Source organism: Lontra canadensis, unplaced genomic scaffold (genome assembly GCF_010015895.1).
Source record: "Lontra canadensis isolate GAN:19392208 unplaced genomic scaffold, GSC_riverotter_1.0 scaffold74, whole genome shotgun sequence".
Classification (NCBI taxonomy): Eukaryota; Metazoa; Chordata; class Mammalia; order Carnivora; family Mustelidae; genus Lontra; species Lontra canadensis.
In genome coordinates, this window is record NW_022631068.1 from 4,868,593 (window position 1) to 4,894,192 (window position 25,600).

General features: G+C 39.3%; 1 protein-coding gene and 1 pseudogene across 2 annotated transcripts in view; both read left to right on the forward strand.

Moving 5' to 3' along the window:
• NELL1 (neural EGFL like 1) overlaps positions 1-25,600 on the forward strand; it is an 822,741-nt gene that overhangs the window by 146,798 nt on the left and 650,343 nt on the right. For both annotated transcript variants that reach the window (XM_032881211.1, XM_032881212.1), the window contains exon 5: positions 15,188-15,284. In XM_032881211.1, the coding sequence (XP_032737102.1) occupies positions 15,188-15,284 (97 nt within the window). The remainder of the gene's footprint in view (positions 1-15,187; positions 15,285-25,600) is intronic.
• Positions 21,990-22,419, forward strand: LOC116881421 (annotated as a pseudogene).

The window sequence follows — 25,600 nt, forward strand, 5'->3', positions numbered from 1 at the left end:
AGGAGGAAGCAGGCTCCCTGCTGAGCAGAGACCCTGATGTGGGGCTCGATCCCAGGACCCTGGGATCATGACCCGAGCCGAAGGCAGAGGCTTTAACCCACTGAGCCACCTAGGCACCCCTAGTTTTGTTCTTAATAGGAGCAGCTACCATTATACAGTTAGCACTGTGTTTGGCACATAGTACTGAGTGCTCTATATGTTAGTACCCCAACATCAGTCCTTTCTGCCCTCCTGCTGGCATTTTCCTTCAGCTGAAGCCAACTGGAATCAAAAGGGAAAGGGAGAGAACTTGTCAGTGCTTTGGCATAAAGTAAGGCAAAGTGGGCCAAAGAGTGTATCTGGAGGGCGTAAATGGGGATCTCCAGCTCATCTTAGTTTATATTCATAGCGTCTGCCACTATTTGAAAGTATAATGTTATTTGTTTATTTTTCATCTACACTATAATGCACATTCCAGGAGACCGGGGATATAATCTTGTCAAAATTTGAGTGCCTGCCTGTATGTTATCTGTCCATCCATCATCTATGTAGTTATTAATGGGGCATGATCAGGAGAATTTTTATTTATAGGTGCTCCAAAAGGAGGGGATGCTGAAGTTTTCTTTGTACTGCTTTCTTGTGTTTTTCATTAACTAGAAATAGACCCTTGGAGAAGTTCTGTGACTGCTGTTTGAGGGAACACATGATTCAAATAAGCCCTCCATCAGAGTTTATTTTCTGCCGTGAGGCCAGACTGGTACCTAGAAGTCTGTTTTTATGAGGAGCTTAGGAGTCTGTATCTTTGAAAATCTTACTAGGCTATCTTGTCTACCCAGGTTTGGGAGCTGCCTAAGGACCTCATTGGTGCTTTCCAAGGTCCTGGAAAAGTAAAGAGGTCAAAGAATACAGGTCTCTGTCTGCCTGTATTTTGGGAATACAAAAGTTACAGGTCAGGGTTGGTCGGTGATTATATTAAGACTTAATGGAGGGAGAAAAATATTCCCCTTGTCCCTTACCATAGCTGCTAGACCCTGATATATTTCACAAGGATTGTTTGGAAATGGTCAATCATGAAGCCTTTAGGGACACATTCGTTTGTTCTGTGAAGCTTTAAAATGTTACATGAGGATGTCACATACACTCTAAGCTTGACAGATGGCTTTTGGGTGTTCTGATATTAATATAACAAGTGGCAGATGGACGTTGGATCAGAATACCTTCAGTGTCCTCTCTGACCCTGAGAGTCCTGGTTACCAATGTGTGCGTCATACGAACAGCAGGCGTTCGATTTAACATAACATTTAAATTTTCATCTAGCTGAATAATAAAACACAGTTAACTATCACTCAGAATAATCAGCAAATATTTTGGAGGCAGCTAGCGTAGGGCATAATTGAATGCTGTAAGCGGTGCTTTTTGTCTTAACTTCTGGGTAACAAGGGACCAATGACTTTGGCTTCAGTGTGCCATCAGTGGTAACATATAGGGAGTGATTTAGGGGGTTCTTAGCCCTCTTTGTTCTCAAGTTGCTACCCCCATGCTCTTAATGAAATTGGAAGGCTGATGTTGGGTACTGTTCTCAAAGAAGTTGAGCCAAGTAGCTTAGATGCGGTTTTTGCTTTTTTTTCCCTGAAAATGTTTTAAAGTGTCTTTTAGATTCTTCTGTGAAAATAAGAGTATTGATCTTACCTAATAACATTAATTCATTTTATTTTGTTTTTTTAAAGATTTTATTTATTTATTCACATAGAGAGAGAGACAGTAAGAGAGGGAACATAAGCAGAGGGAATGGGAGAGGGAGAACCAGGCTTCCCGCAGCGCAGGGAGCCTGATGTAGGGCTCGATCTCAGGACCCTGGCATCATGACTGAGCTGAAGGCAGATGCGTAATGACTGAGATACTCAGGTGCCCCCACATTAAGTCATTTTTAAAAAGCATTTATAATTTACAACATAGTTTTATTTAGATCATCTGTTTTATGTTCATTGAAAACCTGTGCAGTAGTTTTTTTATTTATTAAAAGTTTGAAGAAACTGAGGGTTCAGAAAGGTTCAGTAACTTGTCCCAGTTCACAAAGCATAAATAATTTAGGTAAGGCACGAACAGAGGTTTTCTGACTCTAGTCCCATGATCTTTCTGTATGTCATGCTGTTTTACCCATTGCTAATATTTGACTTCGTAAGTGTAGGATCTGTAGGGGATTATAAAGCGGTATGGAATGGTGGAAATGTATGCCTGGATTTGAATTCAGACTTCACTCTTTACTGAACACTGTTAGGCAGGTCATTTAAGCTCTGAACATCTGTCATTTGAGTACAGCAATGCCTGACTTTCAGGGTTTAAGGATTATAAAGTATGTGAAGTTCTGGCATTGAGTAGGCACTCAGAGGCAGCTCTTCGGAATTCTGAGGCTGTGTCTGAGCTTGAGTTTTACTGTCCTTGCCAAGTGAGTGGTCCTCCACCCTGTGGAAGTTCACTGCCTCCCAAGGCTGTTAACTTCCCTCGGTGTTTTCTGACTTTCAGAAGATTTTTCCTATCTTGAGCCAAAAATGCCTCTTCATAGCTTACGCTTACTGGTATAAATTTTCCTTCTTTTAGCTATGCAGGATGAGTCTTATCCCTCTTGTACGTGACAGTCCTCCAGATATTTGAAGACTTTATCATGCTGTCTCTTAACTCTACTTCTTCAGACTGAACCTTTTTTCATCCTTTAACCATTCATCATTTTTTAAAAAAGATTTTTATTTATTTGACAGACAGAGATCACAAGTAGGCAGAGAGGCAGGCAGGGGAGTGGGGGGAAGCAGGCTCCCTGCTGAGCAGAGAGCCCGGATGTGGGGGACCTGATCCCAGGACCCTGAGATCATGACCTGAGCCGAAGGCAGAGGCTTTAACCCACTGAGCCACCCAGGCGCCCCAACCGTTCATCATTTGATTGGGTTCACAATCTTCCTTTTTTTTTTTTTTTCATTAAAGTTTATTCAGCATTTGAGAAGTTTCTACAACTAAGTGTGATTATCTCTGGACAGATTGGTTCAGATTGTAATGAGATAATTATCTTACGGTACAGTTTAAGATCACAACATCCTTTTTGACAGCCTTATCTTAGCTTGCTGTGGACCAAAATGACTGAATATTTTTTAATATGTATTCCCGTTAAGTAATAGGTCTCAGATTCTGTCTTTGAGCAACATCGTCTCTAAGCATGGAACCTTCCATCTTTCCATGTTAAATTTCATCCTATTTGGCCCTAATTACTTCCTATTAATGTTCTCTTAACCCTGATGGTATATCCTAAATCTGGAATGATTGCAACAATCATACCAACTTCTCATTTTCCCAGAAACTCAAGCACATCTGTCAGTACACTGCCAAATCATAAATAAAAACACAAAACAGGACACACCTAACAGAGCCAGTTGTCTACCCGGATCCACAGTCAGCATTATCTTGGAATGGTATCTGAATCATGAACTTCTGGTGGAGAGTAATGGTTGGTAAGAAGTAGTGAGAGAGAGCTCTTAGGGACATAAATATGGTTAAGAAGGGAAAATACCTTGGTATGGAGACCTAGATGAGGAAAGATAAAGGAGATAGCAAGATCTAGTTGGTAGGTAACAAAGGTATGAATTGTTTAAATTTAAGTGTAATTAGAATGCGGTATATTAGCTTTGGGTGTACAATATAATGATTAAATGGTTCTGTACGTTACTCAGTGCTTATCATAAGTGTATTTTTAAATTCTCTTTATGTATTTCACCCATTCCCCCACCCATCTCCTCTTTGGTAACTACCATTTCTCTGTATTTAGAAGTGTGCTTTTCTTTTTTCTTTGTCTTGTTTCTTCTACACATGAGTGAAATCATATGGTATGTCTTCCTCTGCCTTTGCTGAGTATTAAATTGAGATTCATCCTGTTGGAAAGGGCAAGATTTCATTCTTTCTTACGGCTGAGTAATATACAGTGTGTGTGTGTGTGTGTGTGTGTGTGTGTGTGTGTGTGTGTATTCTTCTATGGATAGACACTTGGTTTGCTTCTGTACTTTGGCTGTTGTTAATAATGGTATAATAAATACAGGGGTGCATATATCTTTTTGAATATTTCTAGTGTTTTCAACTTTTTGGGTAAATGACCAGTAGTGGAACTACTAGATCCTATGGCAATTCTATTTTTTATTTTTTGAGGAACCTCCATACTGTTCCTCACAATGTTGGTATCACCTTGCATTCCCAGCAACAGGGCCTCAGGGTTTCTTTTTCTCCACCTCCTTACCAGCACTTCCTATTTTTGACTTTAGCCATTCTGACAGGTGTGAAGTGATCTCATGGTGGCTTTGGTTCACATTTCCCTGATGACGAGTGATGTTGAGCATCTTTTCATGTGTCTGTTCATCTCTGTTTTCTTTGGAAAAAAATGTCTATTTGTGTCTGCTGACCATTTTTAATTGCATTATTGTTTTGGTTTTGAGTTGTGGAAGTTCTTCATAGATTTTGGAAATTAACTTGGTAAAGGTATGAATTTGAGTGTTTTCTAAGTGGATGAAGTAGGTCATCTGAGGACTTGATGGTCTCTGAGAAGATCTCCTCTCTCTGGAGAGAACCTCTTCTCTGGCAGAGTCTCTCCAGAAGTATTTTCTAATCTCATTTGAACACTATTGGCCTTTCATTTACCGCAACAAAGGTATCTCCTTCCAGATTTCAACTTTGCTGCCTCTTTTTGTTTGCATTTGCACTTCTTTTGCATCCAGCTGGCAAGGAACAGTTCAGAAACCTGCTGAGCCCTGCTACTGTCCTCCCTCCTGAGCTCTGCATAGATTTAGCTTGGAATTCAGTTCTTACATGTTGGGGGCATAGTGTGTTCATGCCTATAATCCACTGCCCTGACTAGTCTATTTTCTCCTGTATAAATGCCAGAGGTACATTTTTTGAATCTAGACATTTGCTGTCAGCTGGTTTTGTTAAACAGATGGGTGGGAGGAGCCTGCAGAGCTCCTCTTTGCAGGCATTCCTTTCATGTTTTTCTGGTTCTGTGTGATGTGTACTCCATGTTAGTAAATAATTAATAGCCCCGGCCACCTGACATGGAAATTCAACAAGTAACTCATCAATGTATACAGTTAGCAAACATTCCCATATGTTTTGAGGAAGTATTTTGTAGATGGCCATGAATGTGCGGCAATTGTCAGGGCCAAAAATACTGCTAATGATACTATAGATGATTTGTTCATTTAAGTAGAGGTGAAGAACTCTGTTCCCACGTTTGCCCTATGATACCAAGACTGGGAGGATTGTGTTACGCCCCTGTTGACATAAGACCAACGAGGGACTTAGCCTCCCCTGCAGTCATTACCACCTTTTAGTGAGGGGGGAACAGCATGGGAATTGCTTTGTGTTCTGCATAGGGCACTTTCTCCAAAGAGCACTGTGGTATTCACTAGTACCAGCTAAAAGGCAGTGGAGGGTGAGGCTCTTGTCTGGCAAGGGAAGGTCATTGCAACTTTCCTCTTGAGGGAGAATGTGAACATTTTTCTTCAACTCCAGCCAAAGCCCAGGATAAACCTCTTCATTTAGCATGCCATTTGGGCTTCATATTGTCTTATTGAACAGCAGCATAATATATGTTGATCCACATGGTTTACATTGGAAATTCATTCTTGTCTATAATTGGGAAAGGTACCATGGTGTCCCTTCAGACGTCTGTCTTTATCTAGGTAAATAGAAATCCAATATTCCTTCATAAGTAGTGTTGTTGAACCGTTGCATTGCTTTGTGTCGAGCTCTGAGGGCTTTATCTGTTCACAGAAAATCGAGTACTTCATGGAATATTGACTGGTCTTTTAAGCAGATGGGACAGTCACTAGGGACGGCGTTTTTCACCAAAGTCATGAATAAAGAGATGTACCTTGTGAAGAAAATTCCTGATGTGAGCCCTGGATTCAGGGAGTGACTTTGACGAGAAGTATCAGTTGTTCTTTGCATTGTTTGTTCCTCTGAGGCAGTTTTTATGTTTCACTGGTTGTTTAATTTTGCATGGTATTGTATTAGAAATGAGATACATGTTAAAATACCCATGTATACTAATGGTATGCAAACCTCCCATACATTCTTCCAATATAGCTTAAGTTTGAGTGCAAGGCCTAGAAACATGACTATGTAGGAACTGAGTTTTCTTGAGCCATAAGGAAGGGTAGATTGTAGATGGTGTAGGATGAATACCTGATTTCTATCAGACAGCCTGTGGGAATGTGGTAAATTTGGACTGATTATAATGTATTCAACTTTAGCATTAAATCATGTGCTTATCAAAAGGACTACATTTGATCTAATTAATTTTCAAGTTACTATTTCTCTTGTCCTATCTGGTTTTCCTGTTAGTGAGTTGTCTGCCTGACAGATTCAAACCAGCTATCCCTATCCTTTTTTTTTTTTTTTTTTTTTTTTTTTTTTTTGGTGGATGAAAAACTGAGAGGGGCCCATCTTGCTCTTTCTTTCGGTTGTCTTGTGTTGATCTCATGAACTGGAGATGGTGAAGGAAGACCCTTGAATAGCATGCTCACATTTCACTTGTTTTCACTGACTATAGTATCTGCAGGAAAATGTCAAGTTTGTCCCCCTAAAGTCTTTGCTGAATTACTTTAGAGCTTGTCTATCTGCCTGTAGCCCTCCTCTTTTGAAGATAGTATCAGGGAGCATTCATTCATTCATTTATTCAATAAATAGATGGAGTAGGCATCTGCTTTGACTAGCACTATTCTAGATGTTAGGGATACTGACAAGATAAGATAGATAAGGTCCCTGCTTCCAAGATTCTTGCTTCTGGTAGGAAGAGACAGTCAATCAGGAAAGAGCCAAGACAATTTTGGAGACTTATTTGCTTTGATAAGAGAATAAGCTGAGTGATGGGTGGTAAGTTGCTACTTTCCATAGGATGGTCAGGGAAGGTCCAGGGGAAGGAGACCCCGGAGCAGATGCAAGGATGTTGTGCTGCGGGTTTTATTTCCTGCACACTCAGCAGGTGATTGGTGGTTGTAGCAGTTAGGAATTCCAGGCACAACTTGGGGGTCTGAGTGTTGGGTCCAGAGTACCAGAAAAGATCAGTTCCTTCTTTCTTGGCAGGGAGGTCTGAGAAAGCAGACTCAGCTGGGATCAGACTCCTGGAGATTGCAGTGAGCAGTGAGAGATACATGGTCCTATGGTCAAGTGCTAGAGAGTAGGTCCAGATGGGTCATCCAGGTGAGGAGGTTCTCAGAGATGGGTAAAGAACTAACATGCAGGGCAGGCAGGATATATATTTTAAAAGGGGTGTATGAGGGCAGTCTGAAGTAAGAGTTTAAAGTGAGGGCCTCTGCTCACTAGAGCCATCTTCATTTTCCCAGAAGCCTTTCCTATGGATTGGCTAAAACCAGTTCAGGTCCCAAATGGTCCTCACAATATGCCTAATACTGGACTGAACAAAAGCATTAGGAATAATGTCCTGTCCTATTTTACTCCTATAAGAACAGTGTATTGATAGGTTGTTGGTTGTTATTGGTTAGGTTATTGTTATTGGTTAGGTTATTGTGTATCTAAACACACAGTGTAATAAATTAGCAAATCGTCTACCTCTTTTTGAGTCTTTGTCTAAATCTATGTAATTTTTTTTCTTAATTCAAGTCTTTTGGTTTTGTTTTGTTTTTAAAGATTTTGTCAGAGAGAGAGAAAGCGTAAGTAGGAGGAGCGGCTGGTGGAGGGTGAGGGAGAAGCAGGCTTCCCGCGGGGCAAGGAGCCAGATGTGGGACTCAATCCCAGGACCCTGGAATCATGACCTGAGCTGAAGGCAGATGCTTAACTGACTGAGCCACCCAGGCATCCCTAACCTTACATAAATTTATGATGAACTTTGAACAAAAGTCAAACTTGTTAAATGTTAAAGAACTTCATATTTAGGAAGGATATAAAAATCCTAAGATGTTTGCCCAGGGGGCTCCTGGGTGGCTCAGTCCGTTGTGTCTGACACTTGGTTTTGGCTCAGATCATGATTTCAGGGTCTTGAGATCAAGCCCCGCCTGGGGCTCCATGCTCAGTGGGGAGTCTCCTTCCCTCCTTCTGCTCCTCCCCTTGGTCTCTTGCTCGCTCTCCCTTAAAAAAAAGTTTGCTTAGAACTTAGAATAATGTAGAAAAGTTTGATTTATGGCTTGAAAGAATGAAAATAATCCAATGAATATTTTAAAACTAAATGAAAATACAAAAATTTTAGGATGTCTTAGAAAATATACTTTGTCTAAAAATTTTTAATCCACAGTTTAGTATCTAAGTTGTCAGTTTACTCTGTAACTGAAGAGGTTAAACTGTAACAGAAATGAATGCTGTTGAGTCCTTTGGTTGTTTTTTTCCCCCCTCCCTATTACTTATTTACTTGTCCTAGCTTTTAAATTTGTAAGTGAAAAGAAATTTAGAGCTATAAAACTTTCAAAGTGGAAGAAACTTGAGACAAAATAGATAATAGGTTCTTGAATTTTGACATTGACATGGCATATCTTTAAATACACTCTGTGAGACAGGTGATGTCCTTCCTTTAAACTGTATTGCAAAGCCCAAGCAGGCATCTAAGTTACTGGTAGTCCCATTTCAGTAGATTCAGTCAGTGGGAGATGCAGCCAGTGGTCTGCAGTGGGTCATGGGACCTGTGATTCTCGACATTCTCAGGCACCTGGGAGTTTAACAGAGAGTTTAACTTGGCACCTACGAAGTGCCAAAGCATTAAACACATATTTCATTGAAGCCTCAAGGCAACCCATACCATCACCAGTATTAGTTCTGGGTTTGTTTGTTTGTTTGTTTAATTGCGGAATCTGAGGTACAGAGAAATAACTCGATTAAGGTCATATAGCTAGTAGAATACAGAACTAGAATATAAATGCAAATCTGTTTTATCCTGAATTCATGTCGTCTTTGCTGCACCATTCTGTCTCTGCTATCTCTTGGCTTTGTGTGCATGAAAATACATCAGTCCTCTTTGATTTTCACTGGGGCGTACTAGGGCAAATAATACTGGCCACAACTACAGAAAATCTTTATCTAGTGGGTTAACATAGATTTTTATTGCTTAGGTAGCATGCGTTGGGTGTGTCTTGCTGGCAGGTGGCCTTTCCCTGTCATTTAGGAATATAGGATCTTCCATCTATGGCTTTCCATATGTGGCCTCTTCACTCTCTGTCTCCTCTAGTCAGCTGAAATACAAGGTGGAGGAGGGAATGTTGAAAGATGCCCGAAGGAGATACATTTGGGGAAAAGGTAGGCCTGGAAGGGTTGTACGTCTGCTCACATGAGATGGCCACCCCTCAGCTATGAGGTCAGCTGGAAATGCAGTGTAGCTGTGAGCGCTGGAGGGAGAGAAAAGGGGTTTCTGGGAGAGCTAACCAGTGTTGGCCACATGCTTTAGCCCATGAACTTGTTTTCCCCTTTCCTTCCTTCTTTCTTTTCTTTTCTTTCTTTCTTTTTTTTTTTTTTAAAGATTTTATTTATTTGACAGAGAGAGAGAAATCACAAGTAGGCAGAGAGGCAGGCAGAGAGAGAGAGGGGAGGAAGCAGGCTCTCTGCGGAGCAGAGAGCCCAATGTGGGGCTCGATCCCAGGACCCTGGGATCATGACCTGAGCCAAAGGCAGAGGCTTTAACCCACTGAGCCACCCGGGCGCTCCTTTTCTTTTTTTTTTTAAACCATCTTAATTTTATTGTTTTCAGTGTCCCAAGATTCATTGTTTATGCACCACACCCAGTGCTCCATGCAATACGTGCCCTCCTTAATACCCACCACCAGGCTCATCCATCCCCACATGCCCCTCCCCTTCCCTCCCCTCCCAAACCCTCACCTTGTTTCTCAGAGTCCACAGTCTCTCATGCTTCCTTCCCCTTTCCTTTTTGATGAGTAAATCAAGTCAGGAATTTTAACTCACTTGAGTGAGTAGCACAGATTAGGGTTTGGGGCTCAAATAGAGCTTTGCGATTTACAAAGCATTTAACCATGGACAAGGTATTTAACCATGGTGCACCCAGAATACCTCCCTGATGGTGGTGTCGTGAAGGATAAGGGAATGAACCCATGGAAACCCCTCCACGTGCACTGCTTGGCACACACTGAGTAAGTGTTGGCCGTTCTGTCTGCTGTCAGCTCCACTCTGTTTTTCATCCAAAAATGTGCTCCGGTGTTCCCTTCTTTGGCAAGTCTTCTCTGATTATGACAGAATTCTGTTCTCCTTTCTGCTTTCATAGATCCCTGCACTTCACTGAATGATACGGTATGTGCCGGTGTGTTGTCGTCCTGGCTCAGGCATTTGACCTGAGGACAAGGACTTGGCCATATTAATTTTGCTGTGTGTGTGCTGGGAGCCAACACCATATTAGACACTTTGTAGACAATCTGATCTGGATGTGAAGGAAACCTCATGAACCAAAACACTGGAGTATCAAGTTTCCATTTCCTGACCACACGGGAAACCAAGGAGTTCATTCTGTTAGCTTTGACTTTTTATTTGACTTGCGTGATACCAGATTTAAGTGACAGATCACTGGGCCTTACCTGCCGGTCGGCCTGAGCCAGTCCCTGAAAACAGTAACCCAGGGCTTGGCACTTCTGCCAAGATTGTATTTGTCTGGCGCGTCGGTGGCGTCACTCCCTTTGGAAAAGAGGTTCAGATAGGGATATGAGACTCTTCTTAGCTTACGATGTGTTGCCTGCATTTATCTGTGCAATACTTGTTTTGTTTCATTCGTTCATCTTTCATTCATTCACTTTTTCCTCCCTTTTCCCCTTCCCAATCCCTGGGAAAACACAACCATGTGCCTTTGTGAGTCTTTAAATTTGTAGGTGTCCTTGGCTAATAGATACAAAGCTATTTTGAATGTGTGTATTTATAGTTAAATATTTTACAGACCCTCTTTCTTTTTTTACTGTAGTCTCAAAACTATCTTTAAACTACTTTAAATAATTTTAATCTTACAAGAAAGCTTTCAGAATGGCACAAAAAACAATCCTACACTTGGCCCACATTCTGTTTTCTCTCTGCACAGTGTGTGTTTACATGTGTCTGTATTTATACATAGACACACTGTTATTTTGAAACCTTTGAGAAGAAGTTGCAAATATCAGGACTTTACCCCTAAATATTTCAGTGTGTATTACCTAAGAACAGGGCACTTAAATATATACATGACCAATTCTCGAAAACCAGGAAATTGAACATCAGTACAATACTAGTATATAATCTAGAGTTCAAGTTTCACCAATTTTCCTACCGAAGTCTTGCATAGGACTTTTTTTCCCCCCTGTTCCCAGGTCCAAACCAGGATCCTGCGTCATGTGGAGTTTTTATGTCCCTTTGGTTTCTTTTCTTTCTTTCTTTTTTTTTTTTTTTAAGATTATTTATTTATTTATTGTCAGAGAGCACAAGCAGGCAGAGGCAGAGAGAGAAAGCAGACTGCCCACTGGACAAGGAGCCCGATGCAGGACTTGATCCCAGGACCCCGGGATCACGACCTGAGCCGAAGGCAGTGGCTCAACCGACTTAGCCACCCAGGCGTCCCATCCCTTTGGTTTCTTTTAATCAGCAGTTGTTCCTCAGTCTTTCCTTTTCTTACCTGGACAATTGAAAGCGCACAGGCAGTTATTTTGTGGACTGTCCCTCAAATTTGGTTTTTCTGCTTTCCTTTTAAGAAAATTTCTAAAATCGATTTAGTTAAGATACAGTGTATCATCAGTTTCAGGAGCAGAATGTACTGATTCATCAGTTGCACACGTTCATTCCGTCAGGCGCCCTCCTTAATGCCCATCCCCCAGTTACCCCATCCCCGTGCCAACCCCCCCCCCCCCCCCCAACCCCCCCGCTGGGGGGGTTTGTTTTTTTTTTTTTTTTTTTTTACACTGTTTCTAAGTTCTCTTCATTTTGCTGTGTCTGAATCTGGTTTGTTGATATTGCCTGCTACGTGGGATTCTCCAGTGAGGTCCACCACTTGGAGTAAATTGGCAGGGCTGGGGGTGGGGGGTGTGGGGGTGGGGAAAGGCAGCAGCCAGCAGATGTTCTTGGCATCAGGAGGGGATCCTTATGGGGGCTGTGTGACCCCTGAAATCAGCACACTCCTTTGACACAGGTGCTGGGTCACTGCCCTGCTTTAAGCTAATAAATGAGAAAGCAAACGTCTGAGGCTCACTATTTTTAAGGCTGAAGGAGCATTTATACTTGGGAAGATAAGGCATGATAGAAAGTTGATTTTTTTTTTTTAATCTTTCCTGTACTTAATAAACATCGATTAACAGCCCACTCTGCTCACTGGAGCTCACCTTGTGGCAAACAAAACAAAACAGAACATTGAAATTGAAAGCTCTTCTCATTCTGACAGATGCAAAATGTTTTAAAATGAAAGGTTCAGATAAATAGTTTGACAGTATCTTCAATGTATTAGTAAAACAACCTCACAGAAAATTATGCTTCTTCCTCTTAACCTAAATACACCGATTTCCATTTCTTTCCTGTGTCCTCTGAAATTCACCACCCAGGAACATAATTTCTGCATCCTTGTCTCCATAGCTCGTAAATAATTTTACATTCTACATTCCTCCAGTGAAAATTATTTTTTTTGTACTTTCCCATATTTCATAACCTGCATATTTGTCACTGTTAATGACTGTAGTAAATTACATCAAGCTGATCTATAACTTACGTGTTTCACTTTTGTTGTAAATTTGGCTCATTTCTAGTTGTTTTTTTTTTTCAAATATTAGGGAAAAAAAACCTTTTAAAGCAAGTGTAGAGCAACTTCTTGGGTGAGAGCAATTTTGATAGATTGTTTTATCTAAAATCATTCATTCTAACATGTGAAGGGTGTTGCATTCCTGTGGAGAAAACAGCCTGTCTTTTTAAGGGAGACTTACATTGTCTTGGTTATGTTTTGAGCATCCATTTATAATGAAAAGATAATTAGTACAGACAGACCGAATATATGCAGAGCTTTCTCCATTGAGTACCTTGCACTTTTCCAGTGGGGAATAAGAGTGACGGACAGTGGCTCAGTCACAAGGCTGCAGTGTGACCCTCCCAGCTGCAACAGCTCATGCTTGTTCACTGGCTGTGACACAGTGGGTGGTCTCTCAGTCTTGCCTTCTGGGAGCCGCTGGAGGAACAGGTCACTCTGGCAGGTGGCAGGCAGATCCCTTCCAGAATGGAGGCCTGATGAATTGTCAGACCTTCCGAAGTACCTGGAGTTGACTTCTCCTATAGCTGCTCCAAGAACTGAAGAGTGCAAGGAACAGACAGGCCATCCAGAATAATTGAAATTCCCTGAAATTCCCCACCCAGAATTCTTCTTCTTCTCCTTCTCCTCCTCCTCCTCCTTCTTCTTTTTTTGTATTATGTTAGTCTGCATAGAGTACATCATTACTTTCTGATGTAGTGTTCCATGATTCATTGTTTGCCTGTAACAATGAATGTAACAACAAGGTTGTTAACAAGGTTGTTACAAGGTTGTGACAATGCCTGTAACAACCCAGTGCTCCATGCAATCTGTGCCCTCCTTAATACCCATCACTGGGCTAACCCAGCTCCCTACCCCCTCCCCTCTGAAACCCTCGGTTTATTTCCCTTAGTCCATAGTCTTTCATTGTTCATCTCCCGCTCTGATTCCTCCCCTTTTCATTTTTCCCTCCCAGCTCCTAATGTCCTTCATACTATTTCTTATGTTCCACATATAAGTGAAATCATATGATAATTGTCTTTATCTGCTTGACTTATTTCACTCAGCATAATACCCTCCAGTTCCATCCATGTTGATGCAAATGGTGGGTATTCATCCTTTCGGATGGCTGAGTATATTCCATTGTATATATAGACCCCATCTTCTTTATCCATTCATCTGTTGAAGAGCATCTTGGCTCTTTCCACAATTTGGCTATTGGGACATTGCTGCTATGAACATTGGGGTGATGTGCCCCTTCTTTTCACTACATCTGTATCTTTGGGGTTAATGCCCAGTAGTACAATTGCTGGATCATAGGGTAGCTCTGTTGACTTCTTGAGGAACCTCCATACAGTTTTACAAAGTGGCTGCACCAACTTGCATTCCCACCAACAGTGTAAGAGGATTCCCCTTTCTCTACATCCTCTACGTCATTTGTTGTTTCTTGCCTTGTTAATTTTGGCCATTCTAAGTAGTGTAAGGTAGTATCTCGTTGTGGTTTTGATTTGAATTTCTCTAGTGGCTAATGATGTTGAGCATTTTTTCGCAAGTGTCTGTTAGCTGTTCGTATGTCTTCAGAGAAGTGTGTGTTCATGTCTTCAGCCCATTTTTTGACTTACTTGTTTTCTGCACGTTAAGTTTGAGAAGTTCTTTACAGAACTTGGTTACCAGCCCTTTATCCATAGTGTCATTTGCAAATCTCTTCTATTCAGTGGGTTGCCTCTTTGTTTTGTTTGCTGTTTTCTTTGCTGTGCAGAAGCTTTTTATCTTGATAAAGTCCCAAAAGTTCATTTTCACTTTTGTCCCCCTTGCCTTTGGAGACATGTCTTGAAAGAAGTTGCTGTGGCCAGCGTTGAAGAGGTTACTATTTATGTTCTCCTCTGGGATTTTGATGGATTCATGTCTCATGATGAGGTCTTTCGTCCATTTAGAGGTTTTTTGTTTGTTTGTTTGTTTGTATTTGGTATGGTATACGAGAATGGTCCAGTTTCATTCTTCTGTATATAGCTGTCTAATTTTCCCAGCCCTATTTATTGAAGAGACTGTCTTTTTTTCCACTGGCTATTTTTTCCTGCTTTGTTGAAGATTAGTTGACCATAGAGTTGAGGGTCCATATCTGGGCTCTCTATTCTGTTCAACTAATCTATGTGTCTGTTTTTTTTTTCTTCTTTTTTAAAGATTTTATTTATTTATTTGACAGACAGAGATCACAAGTAGGCAGGGAGGCAGGCAGAGAGAGGGGAAGCAGGCTCCCCGCCGAGCAGAGAGTCTGATGTGGGGCTCGATCCCAGGACCCTAGGACCATGACCGGATCTGAGTCTAGTGGTTAGGATTCGGCGCTCTCTCTCTCTGTTTCTGTTTTTATGCCAGTACCATGCTGTCTTGGTGATCACGGCTTTGTAATATACCAGCAGCTAATGCCATGAGGACTTCAAATAACATGCATAACTTTTGGTTCTGTTTTGAGCTGTTTATGAATAACTGCATTCTTTGTCCCTGCAGAATTTATGAACGTGTGATAGACCCTCCTGAAACCAACCTTCCCCTAGGAAGCAACTTATGGCTTGGTCAACGCAACCAAAAGCATGGCTTATTCAAAGTAAGCACTTCTTTCTCCTTCTGCCATGGGCTTTTCTATGTGCTCGACATGAATAATTGTCACAACAATTCTATGAAGTAGGTGCTTTGAAACTAGACATAGTTAAGTGACTTGTTCAATGTCACAGAGTTCACTCTATTGCCAAGTATGGATGATCCATAATGTAAATGATCCTCTATGTGTTTCTTACTGACCTAATTTTGAGAGGCTTAAGATAACCTTCAGATTGGTTTCCATTCTCAGAATCTTGGGGTGGATAGGTAACAAATCTCAAGTTCTATGAGCTTTGGTTTTCTTTCTTTCTTTCTTTCTTTTTTTTTTTTTTTAAGATTTTATTTATTTATCTGACAGAGAGATCACAAGTAGGCAGAGAGGCAGTCAGAGAGAGAGGAGGAAGCAGGCTCCCTGCTGAGCAGAGAGCCCGATGCGGGCCTCGATCCCAGGACCCTGGGACCATGACCGGAGCCGAAGGCAGAGGCTTTAACCCACTGAGCCACCCAGGCGCCCAGCTTTGGTTTTCTTATCTATCATGAAAATAATACAGTAACTGCACTGTTGTACTTCTTGAAACTGCATACAGTGATAAAATGAAGTTAAAAACATCATGAAATTTTAAGAAAGTCATCTCCAATAGAATGGGAGACTTTTGCTTCTGGCACTATGGTAGAGTAGATGTTTTTAAAAAATCTCCTACTTTGAAATGCCTATTAATGCTGGATTAAACAAAACAAAAATCTTTCAAGACCCATCATTGCACTTACAAGAAAGGAAATTCTTAGAGGGGAAATATATGGAGGAAAGTGAAAACTAGAGGGATATCCGCCATTTCCAAGAAGTTGGAAACCTAAGTTTCTTTTCTGTTATTCCAATTTGAGTGAGAGATAGTTGACATAACTATGTAATTTTAAGATATGTAACATACATGATTTGATATTCTTATATATTGCACAATGATTATCAGTTTTAACTAACACCTCCCTCACCCCACATAATTACCACTGTTTTGTTTTTTTTTTTTTTTGTCATGAGAATATTTAAGATCTCCGCTCTTGGCAAAGTTCAAGTAAACGTATTTTCACTGCAGTCACCATGATGTCCATTAGATCCACAGAATTTATGTGTATGCTTTGACCAGCATCTCCCCATTACCCCTTACCTCTTGCAACCAGCTTTCCACTGTCTCTATGAGTTCAGGGTTTTTATATTCTACATGTAAGTGATATTGTGCACTATTTGTCTTTCTCTGTCTTATTTCCCTTGGCACAATGCCCTCAGAGTTGATTCAGGTTGGAAATGGCAGGATTTCTTTCCTCATGGCTGAAGACGATTCTGTTGTATATATATATACCATAACTTTTTTAGCCACTCATCTTTTTCCTTGTCTGTGGTGAATAATGTGGCAATCAATATGGGGGTGGAGATCTCTCTTTGTGTTAAGGATTTAATTTCTCTGGGGTAAATACTCAGCTTAACCCCCCCGATGGAGGGTTGCTGGATCACGTGGTAGTTCTATTCTTAACTTCTGGAGGAGCTTCCACAGTGGTTGTCCCCATCTACAGTCCCATGAACAGTGGACCAAGGGCTCCTTGTCCTCCACGCTTGTTATTTTTCTGTCTTTTTGATGATTGCCATTTTTCCAGATGTGAGGTGATCTTTCGTTGTCGTTTTGATCTGCATTTCCCTGATGTTGACTGCCTTTCATGTATCTATGGGCCGTTTGCCTGTCTGTGGAAAAATATCTCTTGAGTTCCTCTGCCCATTTTTTAATCCACTGTTTTGCTCTTTAGTTGTGGGAATTTTAAAATATATTTTGGTTATTAGCCTCTTAACCAGATTGCTGATTTGCAAGTGGTTACTCCCATTCCATAGGGTGACTTTTCGTTTGTTCAATTGTTTCTTTTGCTGTGTAGAAGCTTTTTAGTTTGTAGGTTTACTTAGTAATTTTGATTTTATTGCTTATGCTTTTGGGGTCCTATCTGAAAAATGATGGCCAAGACCAATGCCAAGGAGCTTTCCCCCCCATTTTCTTCTAGGAGTTTTATGGTTTCAGGTCTGGTGTTTAAGTCTTTAATCCATTTCAAGTTTTTCTGAGTGTTGATACAGGAATCCAGCCTCTTAGTGTGGTTATCTAGTTTTCCCAACAACATTTGTTCAAGAGATGATTCTTATTGAGTATTCTTGATTCCTTTGTCAGATAGTAGTTGCATGTGCAGGAGTTTATTTTTGGGCTCTCAATCCTGTTCTTTTGGTATCTGTGTCTGTTTCCCCCTGCCTCCCCCGCCCCGCCAGACTGCTTTGATTATTGTAGCATTGTAGTATACAGTTGGCCCTTGAACTAAAGGGGTTTGAATGGCATGGGTCCACTTACATATGAATTTTTTTTGATAAGTGCAGTACAGTACTGTAAATATTTTCCCTTTGGATTTTCTTAACATTTTCTCTCTAGCTTTAGTGTAACAATACAGTATATAATACATATAGCTTACAAAACATGTATTAAGTGACTGTTTATCTTATTGCTTAGGAATTACGGTCAAAAGTAGGTTATTAGTAGTTAAGTTTTGGGGGTATCTGAACTTACATGTGCATTTTTGACTGCCTGAAGTTTGGTGTTCTAACCTCTGCATTGTTAAAAGATGTAACATAGTTTGAAATCTGAAAATGTGATGCTTTCAGGTTTGTTCTTCTCTTAGCATTACTTTGGCTATTAGGAGTCTTTCTGGCTCCATATGGATTTTAGTGTTTTTGTTTTTTATTTGTTTGAAAAATGCCATTTAAAGTTTGATAGGGATTGCACTGAATCTACAAATGGCTTTGGGTAGTATGCTCATTTTAACAATATTCTTCCAATCCATGAATATGGTATATATTTACATTTGTTTGTGTCTACTTTAATTTTTATCAAAGCTTTTTGGTTTTCATTGTACAGATTTTTCTCATCCTTAGTTAAATCCCTAAGTATTTTACTGTTTTTCATGTTATTATAAATGGGATTTTTTTCCAGATATTTCACTGTTAATAGATAGAAATGCAACTGACTTTTGTATGTTGACTTTGTATCCTGCTTTACTGACTTTATTTTAAAAGTTTTTTTGGTGGAATGGTTAGGATTTTCTATATGTAAAGTCTTATAACCTGCAAACAAAGACAATTTTACTTAGTCATTTCTGATGTGGATGCCTTTTGTTTCTTGTCTGATTTCTCTGATGAGGACTTTTATTACCGTGTTGAAAAGGAGTGGTGAGAGTGGGCCCCTTTGCCTTGTTTTTCATCGTAGAGGAAAAGCTTTTAACCTTCCACTGTTGAATATGATGTTAGCTGTAGGCTTGTCACACATGGCTTTTATCTTGTTGAAGTATGTTCCTCTGCCCAATTTTTTGAGTCTTTTTATTATAAAGGAAGTTGCATTTTGTCAAATGCTTCTTTTGCACCTGTGAGATGATTGTATGGTTTCTATCTTCCATTCTTTTGGGTTGTCACATTTATCCATTGAACCATACATTGAACCATTTTTGTATTCCAGGGGAAAATCTTGCTTGATGATAATGTATGATCCAATGCACCCTTGAATTCAGCTTGCTAACATTTTAATTTTTACATTTACATTCATTAGGGTTATTGGCCTGTAGTTTTCTTGTAGTATTACCTGATTTTGGTATCAGGATAATGCTAATCTCCTTAAATTACTTGGGGATTTGGGGAAGACTTCCTCATTTTTGGGGAAGAGTTTGAGAAGGGTACTTGTTAAATCTTAAATGTTGAGTAGAATTCACCGATGAAGCCATTTGGTTCTGGGCTTTTCTTTTCCTTTAAACATCAATGCATAACTTACATAGAACAAAATTCATTCCTCTAAATGTACAATTTTGAGTTTTGGAAAACTGACAGTCATGTAAACACCATCATACTGAAGATAAAGGACCATTCCATAACTTCCAAAAATTCCCCTGTTGGGATGCTTTTGATTCATCTTATCCTCTGTATACAACGAACTACTGATCTGTTGTCTGGCCCTATAATTTTGCCTTTCCCGGAATGTTCTGTATCATGTGTATATGTATGTTGAAATTCACCCATCCACGATTCATTCTTTTGATGGTACTCTAATTCTGTAGTATGGAGGTACTACAGTTTGTTTATCCATCCCTCAATTCATGGACTTTTAGGTTGCTTTGAGATTTGGGCATTTATGAATACAGTCACTAAAAATACTTGCATACAGGTTTTTGTCTGAACACAAGTTTTCTTTTGGTTATGTACAAGTGGGATTGCTGGGCTGTATGTGAAGTGTACGTCTAACTTTATAATAAAATTCCAGAGTATTTTCTGGGTTGGCTGTACTATTTTGCAATATCACAACAATGCATGGAAATCCCAGTTAGAACCTTAAATTTCAATAGTCTGTGTGGGATGGGAACAGTGTCTTAGAGCTCACGCAAATTGGAAGATGGGATAGAAACTTCTAAAAACAAAGCTACATCCTAGAAGATTACAACTCCAGCAAAATGATAGGCAGAAGAGTCTACTACTTAGCCATGGGAAGCAATCCAGTAGCTAGTCATTCTCCACCTCAGTTTCATATAGGAAAAAATAATTTTCTGGGAAGAATTTGAAACCATAGTCCTGAGATCATGTAGCCTTGAAATTTGGGTTTATTTTGCCCATGAAGCTCAAGAAGATATCTTAAAGTGAACCTTGGTTGGGAACCTTGGGATTCTGGAGGAAGAAAATAACCTTTGGGGAAGGTTTTCTTCTATGCAAACCTAACAGGAGTCCCATAGATTAAGTTTATACAAGTAGGATTTTTAATCCATCATGAGTGGGAGTTTGAAGGAGCAATAATGCATTAGCCTTCAAACGGCTGCAGAAATTGGAATTCCCAAATAAAGGATTTTGAAAAGTCCGATGTTTTAAAATGTTTAAAGAAATGAAGTAACAAATGTGAGAAGACTAGAGAATATAAATGATGAGGGAAAACCAAAAAGAACTTCCAGAAATAAGAAAAACAATCATTGACATGGAAGGAAAAAACCTCAGTGAACCCGCTAAACAGTAGATTAGATACAGGTGGGGAGAGCATTTGTAGAACAGAAAATATTATCAAAATAATTACCCCAATTATAGTATGTAGATAGAGAGGGAGATGGGAAAGAGCTTGTAGAAAAGTAACACAAATACAAAAAAGGTATTCTAGATGTTTTTAGGGTGTGTATGTTCATACATATATACTTGAAAACTCCAGAAGGTTATAGAAGAGATTAGAGGTACTATTAGAAGTATGATGGCTAAGAATTTTCTAAAATTGATAAAAGATACCAATTCTCACTTTTGTAATAATGTAGTCAAAGTGTGTATTAGCTCTTGCTCTTTCTCAAAAAACTTAGCTATTTTTTAAGCTTCTGAGTTTTTTATTTAGGTCACAATTCTTCATGTTGATTAGATGACTTTTCTGGTCTGGTCTGGCTCTGCTGATGTCTGCTGGGCTCTGGTGTGGTCGGTGGTCATTTAGCAGATCAGCAGGAGGCAGGATGATTTAAGATGGCCTCTTCACATCCCTGGTAGTAGGCTGGCTGTTGACTAGTGTAACTTAGTTCTCCTCCATATGGTCTCTCATTCTCTAGTGACCTAGAAGCTTATTCATATGGCAGTCATAAGATTCCAAGTGTAAGAAGAGAGCAAGCTCTAGCATATTAGTGCTTTTCAAGGTTCAGCATTCCTTACCAGGTTTGCTAATATGTTACTGTCCAAAGCAAGTCATAACCAAGAACCAAACTCATGGTCAAGGGAGAAAGAGACTCCGTCTCTTAAAGGACACTTCTGCCGTTTCACGTTGCAAGGATATGGATACAAGGAGGGGAAGAATTTTGGACCATTTTACTCTATTACTCAAGTAAGATAAATAGGCACACTTAGAGATAATCCTGGAATAGTAGAATCCCAAAGACACAGAGAAGGTATTAACAGTAACCCTTAAAAAGTAAATTTTCCACAAAAGAATAACATAGATTGAACAGCTGGCTTTTAATTAGTAAAAGCAGAAGCCAAAAGATAATAATAAAAAAATGTTTTCACAGTTTTCAGGGAAAATAACTCCCAAATGTAGTAGCATATACCCAGCCTAATTATAATTTGAGAATGAACATGGAATAAGAATTTATAGGCAAAACTCTCAAATTTATGACTAATAGATCCTCATTAAGGAAACTTGACAGAAGAAAGATGTAAAAAATATAAGGGGAATTGGTGAACAAATGGAGGGTATACATAAATCTTAATCATTGCTTGATTAAATAATGACCAATTTTGGAAAAAATTAAAAATATTAAACAAAATGATGATGGGATTATCCGATTTCAAGTACTCTGATGCCCTGTATTCCAAAAATGAATAGAGAAATTGGCTAACTGTAGACTAATTCACATGTTAAAAATTTAAAGTAACATCAAAATAATAGAAATATTACTTCCAGGTTTAAGTATTTGAGATTTTTTTTAAAGTTCTATCAACCTAAAATAAGGCAAGAAGAGAACAAAGTTAGATACAATTCCATTTCACAATATTTACTATCAAATGGTTTACACTTAATGATTAAAAGTACGAGTACTGTATTGGATTTATACAACTCAAGTTCTGATTGTTTGTATTGAGACAATTAAAGATGCTGTCTTTGCTTTTGGGGCCACTGCTGAAACTCCAGTGGCAAAAATGAAGTTCAGTCCCTTTATGACTTCTGACTGCAGTGATAACTGTGAAAGGCATTTCAGTGCACCTTCCCACATTTGCAGGAAGGTTAGGTCTTCCTGCCTAAAAAGCTGAGACAAAAGTACGATGTGCAATCTGTGCCCATCTGAAACGAGGATGAAGGACAGATTGTGTGAGGACACTTCAAAGGTCAGCAGACTGGCAAAGTCATCCACGTTTACAGGAAAAAATACGTCATCTACACTGAATGAGTGCAGCGAGAGAAGGTGGAGGGCACACCTGTCCACGTGGGCATTCCCTCTACAAGGTGCTTATCACTAGACTAAAGCTGGACAGACAGTAAAAAGGTTCTTGAATGTAAAGCCAAATCTCGCAAGTAGGGAAGGGAAAGGGCAAATAAAAGGTAGAAGGAATTGAGGAGGTACAGGAATAAAGGAATCTTCTTTAGGACTTCCAGTAAAAACTGTGAAAATGAGAAAGGATTCTTAAACGTTGATAGTGAAGTGGTTAAAAAAAAATAATAATCGGCTGGAGTAAACAAAAGGAAGCTGTAGAATGTTCTGGCATTATCGCACTTCAAGGCCTCCACATTTACCACATAATGTTACCATTTTTTTATGTAAGTTTTAAAAAATATTACTATTTAAAAGATGCACACACCTAATAGATAACCTGAAAATATACATTACAGCATTACAGAATATTCTGGAAAGGATGGTCTTTACAGGGTCCTAGGTTAGCTGAACATCCCGCTGGGGAAATAGCTAATCTTGACCTCTACTGCACACTACATGCCGAATCAATTCCAGGGGATTATAGATACAGATCTGAAAGGTAAACTAGTAAAGCCTAAAAAGATAGCATAGGAAAATATCCTTAGGACCTTGATGTAGGAAAAGTATTTCTTAAGTGAGATCTAAAAGTAATAACTAAGAAAAAGGTTGATATATTGACTATGTTAAAATTTGCCACTTTTTTCCTTTCTCAAAACACCTAAGAGAGAGTAAAAAGGCATGCCCTAGAACAGAAGTTATTCGAAGTAGTTATATCCTACAAAGGCAGAAAAGGAAGAACTTCATTGACTGAAATATCCAACTTAAGATGTCAGCAGATCAAGAGAAAATTAACATATAAGAACAGAAATGAGAATAATGAGTAGTAGATACGATAGACAAGATGAAGAAAAACACAATTTGGTCATTTGAAAAGACAAATCAAAGTTTGAGGAAGAAAAAGGAGAAAACATTAAAAAAATACTGTGAACACTAAAGGACTAGTTTTTTTTTTTTGTAATGGAAAATTAGAGAAAAACGGCGATTTCTAATAACATGGATTATCAAAATGGACTTCAGAAATGAAAAATGATCTTAGAATCAATAAGGTGTTCTAAAGGGTATATGACACAAAATCTCCATCAGTTAACTTTCGGTGCATAGCCAAGGGACTCAAAGCTTACTGGTTTGAAACAGCTGGCAATACTGTGCTTTGACACTTTGGCCTGGGCTGAGCTGAATTGTTCTTCTATTCTGAGTGGGTTTGCTCATGTATTTTTGGTCAGCTGCTGGTTTTCTGGGGACTGGCTGTACTGGAATGGACTTTGCAGGGATGGCTCATCTCTGCGTCATGTGCTCTATTTTCTGGCATTCTAGTCCAGGCTTATTTATATGGTAGCTAATCAGGGTTTCCAGAACTGGAGCAGAAGTGTGCAGTCTTTTGAAGTTGAGGCTTGTGACTTACACAGTGTTACTTTGCTACGTTATATTGACCAATGCAAGTTATAAAGCCAGATTCAAAAGTATGAGAATCATTTTCCATCTTTTTGAGGTGAAAATATTACAAATTTTCATTGCACAGGACAGCAATCCAGCAAAGAGCAAAGGATTGTGACCATTTTTCACAGTTTACCATGTTTCTCCATCAGATAAGTACTGAGTCCATGCATTTCTACAGGGGAGCTCTGTCGCATCCAAGGAAATGGTTCTAATCTTACGTAAATTCTTATGGAGAGGAGAATGAATGAGGATGCTATCCAATACCTTGATTTCCAAACTGGACATGGATTTTATAAGAAAAGAACTGTATAAGCCCATGTACCTTTGAACACTGATTAGATTAAAAATTCTAAGGGGAAAAAAAAGTATGGGGGACCAGCCAAATTTAGCTGTATGTATCTGCATATGTGAGAGAGACTAAGCTGGATATTTCAACAATGCAAATCTATTTTTTATTAAAAACTAATAAGTTGCACATTAAACAGAAAAATCTATGGTTATCTCAAAGGCACAAAAAACACTAGATAAATTCTGTACTGCCTCATGATAAATTCTTAGCAAAATAGGAATAAAAGGAAACTTAATTAAATTGAAAGTGTGCATAAACCCACAAAAAATCATTTATGGTTTAAATATTAAGAAAATTCCTGTTAAAATCTGGAATCCGACAAGAAACTCTATTACCATAACTCATTTTCTTTTTTCTTTTTTAAGGATTTTATTTATTTTAACAGAGAGAGAGGGAGAGAGATCACAAATAGAGAGGCAAGTGGGGCGGTTTGGCAGTGGGGAGCAGGCCCCCTGCTGAGCAGAGAGCCCATTGCGGGGCTCCATCCTAGGACCTTGAGATCATGACCTGAGCCGAAGGCAAAGGCTTAACCCACTGAGTCACCCAGGTGCCCCTGCCATAACTTATTTTCAGCATGGCACTGTAGGTCCTTCTGGAAAAACATATAAAACAAAAAAACCAAACCACCCACACAAAACCCCTAAAAAATAAAACCTAAAGGAATATAAAAAATACAGTTCTTGGGGCACCTGGGTGGCTCAGTGGGTTAAGTCTCTGCCTTTAGCTCAGGTCATGATCTCAGGGTCTTGGGATTGAGCCCTGCATTGGGCTCTCTGCTCAGCAGGAAGCCTGCTTCTCCTTCTCCTACTCCCCCTGCTTGTATTCCCTTTCTCGCTGTCTCTCTTTGTCAAATAAATAAAATCTTTAACAAAAATATATAGCTCTTTACAAATTACATAAATATCTACATCGAAAATAGAATTCAGAAATTATTAGAATTACTAAGATTATTCAGGAAGAGTGCTGGATATAAAAATTAAACTGGCAAAATCAGTTGCATTGCTGAAAAAAGGAGCAACAAATGTATAATTAAGCAGAATATTTCATTTATAATATAAAAAAATTTAGCACTTAAGAACAAATCAAGACAGATGTGTAACAATTACAGAACAAGTAAAAAACTTTATTGAAAATCATTAGAGAAGACCTAAATGAAGGCAGGTATATGCTGTTCTTGAAGAGGAAGTCTTAAAAATGTCACTTCTTCCCAAATTGATTTCTAGATTGAATGACCTTGTAATAAATTCCCAACAGGATTTTATTTTCTGATGAAATTGGCAAGCTGATTTTAAGATTCATATGGAAGAAAAAAGACCAAGAATTCTATTTCCGAAGATGTAAAAGGGATGACTTTTTCTTTCAGATGTGAAGTCCTACTATTTAAGCATATAGCACTCAACAGTTTGATCTCTATGCAAGGATTGGCACATGAACCAAGATAATTGCATGTAGAGGCCAGGAGGAAACTCAACCTGTAATAACTTGGAAACATA